Below are 11002 nucleotides of genomic sequence, written 5' to 3'. Positions count from 1 at the left end.
TTCTCCAGCAGGAATGTGGGCTTAGATGCTTTGGAGAGGCAGAGCACTGCCACACTTCATTTTGCAGAAATTTGTGCTAGTCAGCACATTGTATAGTTTGTTTTTTTTTTTTTTTAAAGGGTAATTCTAAGTGTGTGAATGCCTGAGGCATTTTTTTTGTTTGATTTTTGCTTAAGAACACTTGAAACCTCATCTCTTTCAATTTTTCTGGAGGCTAGGTGCCTGTCTTTTGAGACAATAATCTAGCACAAGCTCTTTCAGGTTTTCTTCTCATTTCTATTACAGAGTTCGGAGATCTTTGCTTTATTTCTGTGTGATAAGCAGCCCTCATACTCCTGGCACAGTTCAACAACTTCCCCATATAAGGTGACAGATAGTATTAAACATTGTTATCCTGTTGTTCCTTGCCAGGAAATGTTATTGCACAGTCTTTTACTTTTCATCAATACCCATGACTTTTAGATGTGGAGTGAGGTTTCACTTAAACCTTTTCTAAGCTCTGAAGCTTGTAGCTGCTCAATTCACCTACTTGAATATTTTCTTTTAACTTTGTTATTATTTCTGGTGCCACATGATGTTTGGCCATTCATCTGGACTGGAGATGCTCTTTCGCTCAGAGATCAGCACTGTTGTAACCACATAGCAGAACAGATGCTTCATCTTCAGACTCAAGATACTTGGAAATGCACGTTTGGAAGGAAACAAGAGGTCAGAATACACATCATTTTAAAGTAGAACTTTTACTCTAACTAAAAGCTTGTTGTTTTCTTCATGTATAATTGAGAACAGTCTGGATTCTCGTAAATATTTGAAGATACTAATGGGTTTAAATGAATCTGAATGCAAAGGAAGTCAGCATAAAGCATTTTATGCTTCACTTCTCCATATGATTTGGTTACTTGCCATGTTAGATTGCAACAGGTTCATGTTTGTAGCTTATGGTTTTTCTCCCACTGAAGCTGTGTTGAATATCCTCCATCACACAGAGAGACTTTGAAGTCCTCTGCAGGAGAATCTTCTCAATATACAAGCCTGAAAATTGTTGATCTAATTGAGCTTCAATTAGATCACTGCAATAAAGTATAATATACAGCAGTATGCCCGTGCTAATTCTGGCAGCTGCCTGCATTTTAGCTGTCCCAGATCACGTCTAATGCCCCAGCCCAGGCTGTGCTACACCTGCTCCATCCATGTGCTCTACTGCCCAGCTGCAAGCAATTCCTGGCAGGGTCAAGTGTCTGCATGCAGCTTGGCGCTATGCTAAGCCTGAAGTCTTGGGTAGAGTTGCATAAATTTACTCCTTGCAACTCCTCTCCTGCTTATTGCCATCATCTTCCTCATCAGGCTGCTCCTGAGATGGGGCTTACCTGCTCAGTGTTCCATCAGTCACGGAGAGGGCAAAGATCCTTACTGATAACCCTTACAAGGTTTGGAGAAAAAAAAGGCTAACAAACATTGCAGCTCAGTCTGCAGGTATGCTGGTGCAGGGGTCACAGTGGGAAAGTGGGACACAGCCGTGGTAGCTCTTTCTTCCCTTCCCCTCCGTATTTGGCTGTCTCTCACCGCTTAATAGCTACTTTGAGAGGGGTGGATGAAAAAGGCAAAAGGAATTTTAGGACTTTCTTTTAAAAAAGGAAACAGTATGAACTAAAAAAATTTGGCAGATGGAAAGAACAGACTTATCAATGAGAAAGCCTTTCTTCCTTAGATAAAACTTACTAAGAATTTTTCATAACTTTTAGTTAGGGGAAAATAGCTTTCAGACAATTTCCATTTGTAGCACTGACATGAGCAATAGGTTTTATTCTAAATATTAGATGCTCATATTTAAAGCATTTATTCTTTTATGCTTTGACATGTTTTTAGTGTGCAGTATATCAACTTGAATGTCCACACATGACCTGACATGGCAAGAGTCTTACAAACTGAGCAGCAGTAGTCCAGTGTGCCCGTTACCTATCTTTGACCTCTAAAGGTGACAGTGATTCAGACCCTTCTGGCAAGCCATGGTTTTTAAATACCTCACAAGGAAAGGTATGGACTTCCAGGAGGTGTTCAGAGCTCCTAAGCTGCATGCTTAACTTTTAGATATTGAAGATCCTTCCACATCACATCCATCTTTATGGAGCAACAGGAGGTAAAGAAAGGCTGGGTCGCGCAAATCTGTCTGGGAAGATCTGCAGGCTTACACTAGATAATGATTTGCAGAATTAAAAACTGCAGAGTATTTCCAAATATAAAATCTGTGAATCTATTATTCTGGTCCTGCAAAAACTGAAATGTAACTGAAAAAATACTATTTAAATCAACGTACTTAGTTTTAAGTATGATCGATAGACTTATTTGTCATCTTACATTTTAGTCCTTACAGGCAAGGTATCTTTGCTAAGTGTCATTAAAAACGCAGGGATTAGCAACAAGACTCCAAAGTAACTGATAAATGGAATCGGTGTCTGGAATGCAGTGAAAAGGGGGAGTTCAATAGCAACCGAAAGCTGAATTTTCCTTATCGGTGACACTAAAGCAAGAGGTGCATGAAGTAACATGGTAAATATGCCATATGCTTTAAGGAAGATTCCTTGCTGTTTGTAAACAATCTTTCAAAGAAAATCCACATTCAACTACACAAGCAGTTTCAGAGATCCGTCATAATTCTACTTTTGGTGAGCTCATATGCTGAACACAGTGGGGAAGCTTAAGTTTTGGAAATAATAAATCAGTAATGGAAACTGCCATACTACAAAACTCAAAGAAGGAAAGATTAAGGATTTTCTTATCTAAGGAGTTAAGAAAATAAAACCCTTATTTCTTTGTGCTCTCCTGAACATAAGTTGGTATCTGTTTTTTCTTGGACTGGATTCACATGTAACGCTTAAGTGCTTTTCAAAACCAGTTATTAGAATAAAAGAATCATCAGTACCAAAACAACAGATAAAATATTTGTAGTGAACTTTAGCGTAAATTAAGAAATTGAACTGGAGTGTTCCATGGTGTCATTATTTGTTGTTTGCTTTAAAAACAAAGAAAAAGGAATCCAAAAGAATGTGGCAGGTTGTTAGGGAACCCTGCTGATGGGGATAGTCCCGGTACATCTCACAGCCCTGCTTGCATAAAGCTCCTGCAGGAATTTAGTAGCTTCACCCTCCTAAGTCCTACTGTGTAAAAGAAATTGAGAGGTCAAAGTTACACAGTTTCTCTTTCACATCAGAATAAGCCTGCTCAATGCTTATAGCTAGATCTTAATTCAAACTTAACTCTTGCAGATTTGCAAGAATTTTCCACGTGGAACTACAGTTCTCTAAAAATCCAGTTGTAAAATCCAGAGGAGAAAAACCCCAGGTCTTACAAATATAAAAAAGATGTTGTGAACGACGAAAGAGACAGTTCAAGCTGACAAGACAAAAAGGACTGTATTCAAGCTACAGCAAGTGTATTTCACATTCAATGACAGGAAAAATACTCTAAATTATACACAAAAAATGAGAGAACAGACAAACAAAAATCTTCAGAAAAGAATTCAGAAACTTGACTACTAAATTCCAATATTATTAATCACTACTGCTAATCCTGCCAACAGTGTAAAGCGGGTGGCCTCATGACCACGCAAAATCTCATCTAGTTTAGGACTGGGCTAGCACAGTTTTAGCACAATATAATATCCACCTTTTCCTTTGGAAATGAACTTCATAAAAACAAAAGCAGAACTGCAAATACTGTGCATACTGCTTATTATTTCCAGTCACAAAATACCACAGTCTGTAAACAAGGCACTCCAAAGACATGTAACTGTCCTGCTCATCCAGAGGGGAAAATGCTGCAAAGTCATCATCTTTCTCAAGCACATAAAAAGTGCTGGAGAAACTCTTGACCTTTTCACAAACAAGCAATGCCTCTGGATGTAACATATTCGTCAGTTACATATTTTGTATCCCCAAAAAAGGCAGACCCTTTATTTTAAATAGGCCTAAAGTGTCTGCTGTTTTTCAGATTATGTATTTGGTTTGGGAAATTTCAGGTGCTGGGGAGAACAGCTCTTCTGTCTTGTCCAGCATGGCTCTGCCCTGACTTTCTGCATTACTATCTTCCCTGCCTGGCGCTACTGACCAGAACTCACAGTGTCTCACGGAGCCATCGGCATTTCCTTCAATGTACACGTTAGTTAGTTCCAGGCAGACATAGTATTCCTCGGAAACAGCCAGCCATGCCTGCTTGTTATACTCAGCTATAGTGTCACCCTTGTCTGTAAACTGGGAGGGAGACAGGACTAGTATATTTCATAAATAGCAAGTACTACAAAATATTTCATAAAGTCAAATAATTTCCTGTTTATAATTAGGAACTGTGAATGCAAGTTGCATGTGCTGAGCATTGAAGTTTACCTAGTTTTGCTACTCTGGAATATAAACCAGGAGAAAAGTCAGCCAGAACGTTTTCAGAAACGTGTACACTATGCTTCGTGTATTTTTTTTTTAAGAAAGCAAGAGACCTTATTATTTGTGCATGAAAGTAGAGTACTACAGATCCCCAACTGCCGTAACTCCAGTCTACAGCAGGTTTTTTTACAAGTTTTTGGAAATATTGCTAAAAGTGTCTTGCTAAGCTTGACTGCATAGCAGAAACCATAAGGATTACCCAAATGTAATGTATACAGAACACTGTGCTGCCATCACGCGATTGTGTATACTATAACTATACTATAACTCTGAGTGCAGTCATTCACTCCAGAAACATTAAACACAAAAAAGGGAGTGGAGAAAGTAGCAACCTAACATTTTCAAAATTCAAATAGCATTAATGGGAGACTTCCAGCTTTAAAGTGATGCTTCTCTCTGGACATACTTACCTGGCATAATTATGAGACTCTGAATAAATGAACAGGACTTTACCTGTGCTTTTTGCATGCCAGTAGCTTTACAAATAGTCAGTTTAAAAGATCTTTGCCATGGGCATTGCATAAATAATTTTATATACATAAGTATATATGTATATATATTATCTATGTGTGTGTGTACAAATGCATGTTAAACAAAAGCCCTAAGAAGATTTAAAAAACCCATAGCGTACTTCATTACTTATTTTCTAGGATAAACTATATTTCTAATTAATCACTTCAGAAATCGAAGCTCTCAGTGACCTTTTAAAATGACTATACATATACAGCACACTGTTAGATGAATATTGATTTTTTTCCCCCTCCACTGCAAGCAAAGTTTAGAGAATTAGTTTTCATATTGAGAGATAATTATTAAGCTTCAATTTTGTTTCTTAAGAGTTTATAATTAGGCCTTTTGATTGTGAGCTTTTTTTCAGTTGTTAAGTCCAAGTAACCAAGCAACTATGTGCAGAAATCAACCTTTTTTTACATTATATACTGTAGTAGTAACATTTTTTTGAAGTGCATGAATAAAAAGTTAGTGAAATTACAGGAGGAACAATCTAATATAGCAATAATAGGTGCATTTACTGTGCATCTGAGAGGAGGAGGGGGGAAAAAAAAGAAGAGTTTTCACTCATTTTGGCCTAAAACGTGTTCAGGTTTCCAGGATTCTGACATCAGAACCCAGATAACACTGGTTAGAACCATAGGGCTTTACAATAAAAGCTAAAATATTGACCATATGATGGCAAAAAGTCTTTATTTTGTGGTTAACTTATTCTCTTCTAGCTACTCTCTGATGAAGTTGGTGGTGCTGTGGAGGATGATCTTCTTCTTGACAAGGATCGTGATCGTTCAGCACTGTAGGCAACATGCTTATCATAATTTTGTATCTGAGCCTCGAGGAAATCCCTCTGTTGCTGGCTGATTGTCTGGCTAATCAGTCCAGGGAGAGCTTGAATGCTACCAATTAATGTTTCCAGTTTAGTTTCCAGAGTAACAATTCTCTTCTCAAAATCTTCGCTTCTTTCATTTAAGTCAGATATCATGTCATACATGATGTTTTGAGTCTGAAAGTAGAAGGATGGAAACAAAGGTTTAGAGAGATCTTGCAAATATTCTGCCAGCACAACTCTGCAAGGGTTTGTAAATGCTTTTGCACTTCACACACAAAAACACACACACGCAAACACACACACATACACACACACACACACACAAAAAGATATGAACTTTATAACAATATCTAGTCTTGAGAAATAATTTTCATTGTAGATTCAGAATAAACTTTCTACTAAATTTGCTGAGCAGAAATGTAATATATTTTGAGTAGCACTTTTGATGCCAAGGACTAAATGAATCTGACAGAATACAAGACCTATTTTGGAAGTTCAGGTGCTTAGAAATGTACTATGCCAAGCTTTGTGAACAGTCAGTTATGTAAACCACCAAGAGAGCGAAGTCTCCAAGGCTGTGATCCATCCTTGGCTTTTCTGTATTTCCCCTGGTTTTAAACACGCTCATTCTTCTAAGCAGAACACAAATGTTGTTCATTTCCTTTCTCCTTAAACTGACCAGGTTCTATTGAACTGGCTGTACTAAGAGAAGCTGAGTGGATTGTTTCTGAAATGTAGTGCAAGAAGTAAAAACTCAACTGTATGCTTCTCTACTTCTGCATTCCCCAATCTATCTGCCCTCTACAAAACAGTGTTTGCTTACAGCAAGGATATAGGATGTACTTCAAAATGGCACAGTGGTCAGTAAAGATGTAATTGGAAATGTTATTTCATAGAGACTTGGAACTGGTTAAAAATAATGACTGAATTTCTCCCTCTGATAGAGTTTTCAGATTAGATTTACACTAGAATCAAAACCGGATGTAATTCAGTAGACAAACTGGCTGAAGTTTATAAACCATCCAAAGGGAACAAAAATTAATTGAATGACTGAATGCCTGAAATGTAAAGCACTTCAGTATCAGATGAGTGTCAATAACGCATTTCTCTGCCCCCTGTTTCAAGATGCTAGCATAATCCTTGAAAGTAAAGTAGTCTACATTAAACAGTAAGTGCAAAGTCCTTATCAGTTGCCAGAAGCATTAGACTGCAATGTATTTTCAGCAACTGAAGTTGTCAGGTGGTTCTCTAAAGCAAAAGGGGAATGAACACTGAAGAGTTTAATCTTTGGTTCGATGCACTTTAAATTGAGAAGGGTTTTGAGGTACATGAAGAGGTGTACAAGAAACCCTTCAGAAAAGCCCATTAACGCCTCTAATATAGCCTCAAATTAAGATCAAAGTAACTGCTAAATATTGAAGTCTAATGTGAAACCTGGAATGCTATCAACTTAGCCCTCTAACTCTCCAGTTATTATTTGATATTCATGAAAAATTCCAGCAACAATAGACAAGCAGTTTGCAACTGAATAGCCTCTTTCACTTCATCTCAAATGGCTTAAAAAAGACTAATAAAGCCTTATGATACATAGGTAAAGTAGGCAGCTATTATTAATTATAAAAACTTTAAAAAATGCAGACCTAGATTTACTTGTCTAAAGTCACTGCTGCATAAGACAGCAGGAACAGAAACCAGAATCTCTAATTCCAGTCTCCATGAGAGAGCCTGTGTACTATGGTCCCTCACAGCACAGGCACTATTGCCAGATGGGATCTCCTTACTACGCAGCACTACACTCCTACAGCCCACTCACAGCTCAGCATTCACCATGACCACTGCAGTCACTTCAGGAGCAATCAGGATCAACCTCTCAAATGTGAAACCTTTTTCAAATGTACAGAAAACCAAAACCAAAAACATGGTATATTCCAACTTTGGCAAAAGCCATAAACAAGGTGTTCCACTCAGTAGGTGTTACCACAAAACGCACACATATTCTCATTTTCTACAAATAACAAATTTGATAACAATATTTGCATGTATAATGTATAACATTTTCACTTACAAATGCTTACTAACCTTTGCCAGGTCCACCAAAGTGTTGGCTTGATCATTCAGTTTCCTTTGTTCCATTTTTACACTTCTCAATCTAAAAAGTGGATTTTTAAGTCAGATTTTTTTTGTGTTATGTATTCATAGTAGGATTTCTAAAAAGCATGCACATAACTTACAAGAGCAAATAACTGCATGGACAATGCCTTGAGTACTTTGTGTAAAGTCAGAATTGGTCATGTGCCTACTACAATGAGAAGCATGCTTCTTCAACACCGCAAAAAAGGAAAGAGCAAGGAAATGTGATGTCCTTGAGAATACCATTTGCCATGGTAAAAGTTGAATTCAAAAAGGGAGATAACAATTTATCCAGACTATATGAAAGAAAGCCAAAACATTCCTCAAAGCTTCAGTATCGTGACAAGTAGATATAGGAAGAAACATAGAACAACTGTTTTTTTGTCATTAATGTTGTAGCAATCAAGAATCTTCCCATGCCTACATGACTAGATACAGGTATTAGCCCTGTTCTGTCGGAAATGGATTGGGTTAGCAGGTGTTTGAACCTGATGGAAATACAGTGATAAGTGAGTTTCTCATTACTTTAAATAGAACTTCCATCTGACCAGCAGCTAAATAACCAGCATACTTGCCAATACATTTGATTTTCTTACATAATTTGTGAATCTAAATATGATTGCTTTTTAAACTTACATTAGACATTCCTTTTCAATGTGCTACTTAAACTACAGCATTGAAACACCATGAAAGAAGCAGCAAAGGTAAATTTTTCTCTTTGACGCCTACCTATCTGCATTATTATTAGTTATGCACATTCTTTGAAAGATATATACATGACCGTTCTTATGTGAAACAAAGTCCATGATTTTCAGATTAACTACTAGAGGAGTGGTTTGCAGATTGGATTTTCACAAATAAGCAATTTCTTCCTTAAAGACAAGTCATTTGTTCAACACTTCCCAACAAAGAAATACTTGGACTTTCAGTGACTTCTCTCGTGGCTATTCCAATGAGGAAACAGCATGTTTCGAAAACAACATATCAATTTATAAACAATGCATGATAAGATACCACACCATGTACTAGTACGTCAAGGGCCAACCAAGCTAACCATTTGGTTAGCTGTCAAATGAAAATAAGTTTGGCAGCATTTTGTGGCAGGTGGGTTGCTAACGCACACTCTGATTATTTCTCAGTGATGGTGTTACTTAGAAAGCTCGTTTAAAGAAAGCCGTCTTGGAGATACTCCAAAATCAGAAAGTTTCTGCTCGTATCCTTAGTTACCAAGCATTTAATTTCATATCTAGGCTAACCACCATGAGAAAATAAGTTTTCACACATGGAAATAACTCTGTTAAGGTAGAAATCAACTGTTCATATAAAACTGACATTCCAGTAGCTTGTTACTGGAATGCCACAAGCTCGTCTTCCCCTGGAGGCTTCCTTTAGAGCACAACATAAATGTAGACTGTAGGAATGGTGCTTTCAATGACTCTGAGCTGGAGCTATTCAAAAGCAAAAAATATGGAGGAGTTTCCAAGGTATGAAGTTATATCTTTAAAGTCTCAGAACAGAGTAACTACTCAAAGGTGAGCATGTAATGATTTGACTGGAGAATGATAACTGTAGTGTTTTGGTGAGCACCTCTCAAATAATTTGCACAATATGTGCTTACTGCTTTTGCAAAGATTCGTTGACTCATTTGTTTGTCAGATAGTATTTTAATTTTGAAATGCCATGAAATCCATTGTTATTGTAGCAATACAAGTACCAGCTGACACCAACATGATAATCCATCATGGTAACCAACCCAGTATCTATCACAGACTATAAAAATGTCTCTTTGGGTAGTGGCAAGTCTTTAGCTGCAGCAGCCGGATTTAAAGAAAACTTTCGTTCCTAAATTCATTAAGAGAAAATATGAAACATTTTGATTTTATGAACTTCACTTATCACAGCAAAAGATCATGATTCTGGATCGCGTTTCCATGGCAGCAATCAGACCACTGAAGTTCACAAATAAAGACTCTTATTTTTTGCATGCAGACAGTGGTAAATTCTGCAAATTTAGAAAGGAACAGCTTATACAACTTACTTCCGAGCTCTATTTGCATTTTGTTGAAATAAAAAGACAAAACAAAAGAAAACAAACTGTAAAATATACTAAAACAACCAAATGAGCACAGTGGGCTCGATTCAGCAGGTGGGAAATCCTAAGGAGCTGCTACTTCATTCAATCAGTAACTGCCTGAGGTGGAGTCTAACTCACTTGCATTCACGATGAAGGAACCTGCAATAGCTTCAAACCTTCCCATTAACTATCATCTGTAGACTTTCTTATGCATACAATACATAAAATGCCATTTAATAGTATCGTTTAGACTGATGATTTCACCTTCATCTTACTTAGTCTGAAGCAAAAAAGACCCAGATCAGTTAAAGGCAGTTTTAGAGCCATGACTGTGAGTTTGAGGCTGTTATCACTATCTACTCTGGTTTCTGGCCCTGAAACTTCACTCCTTTTATTTCTGTCTCCAGTGAAATGGTTGGAAAGGTGAAGGAGAGGGGTGAAGAATCCAGAAAGCTGGAAAAGAGCTGTATACTACCATGAGTCATTCGAGAAAAGTTCAAAGATGCAACAGGAGAAAAATAATTTGCACCCACAGCATAGCAACTCTGCTACAGCTGGAAGAAAGCAAACTACTACAGGAGTATTTTCATCCATGGCACATTCTTCAACATATTGAGAAAATTACCCTTTCTTTCTTTCTTTTTTTTTTTTTTTTTTTTTTTTTTCCCAGAAGTACAAAAGTTTTGGTAATGGGATGCAAAGCACTAAAGGACAGAGGCAAATGCATTATTAACAGAGCTGTTCAAAGTTTGGCTGGCACAGCTAGGAAAAAATTACTGCTGCCACCTTCTTCACCCCACCTGATTAATGAATTTTTAAGGCAGGTGCAGAACAACACTTTACATCCTGTGAAGCTCTTCAGGGCTTGAATGATATATAAAGCTGCAGATCGAGCCTGCTGTGCTTTTTAGATTCTTTTCTGAACATAAGCACACGCACGCACACACACACAGATGCACACAGACACACACAAAATAAATAGCAAAGTTAGAATGTTAAGGAATAACATTTGCAATCAAAGATTCA

At 37.4% G+C, this 11002-nt stretch overlaps 1 protein-coding gene across 2 annotated transcripts in view; it reads right to left on the bottom strand.

Moving 5' to 3' along the window:
• Positions 1 to 3409: 3409 nt before the first annotated feature.
• The window catches only part of KCNN2 (potassium channel, calcium activated intermediate/small conductance subfamily N alpha, member 2), an 89930-nt gene continuing 82337 nt past the window's right edge, over positions 3410 to 11002 (bottom strand). Inside the window, exons 7-9 of one of the 2 annotated variants that reach the window (XM_014942618.1) lie at positions 9941 to 9949; positions 7852 to 7921; positions 3410 to 5946 (exon numbers count right to left, since the gene is read on the bottom strand). In XM_014942618.1, coding sequence (XP_014798104.1) covers positions 5662 to 5946; positions 7852 to 7921; positions 9941 to 9949 — 364 coding nt within the window. In that variant the 3' untranslated portion in view covers positions 3410 to 5661. The remainder of the gene's footprint in view (positions 5947 to 7851; positions 7922 to 9940; positions 9950 to 11002) is intronic. The other variant, XM_014942629.1, reaches the window with a different exon arrangement.

This window comes from Calidris pugnax, unplaced genomic scaffold, assembly GCF_001431845.1.
Source record: "Calidris pugnax isolate Ruff unplaced genomic scaffold, ASM143184v1 scaffold59, whole genome shotgun sequence".
Lineage (NCBI taxonomy): Eukaryota > Metazoa > Chordata > Aves > Charadriiformes > Scolopacidae > Calidris > Calidris pugnax.
The sequence above is the reverse complement of the archived record's forward strand: the minus strand, read 5'-3'. Positions and strand labels throughout refer to the sequence as shown.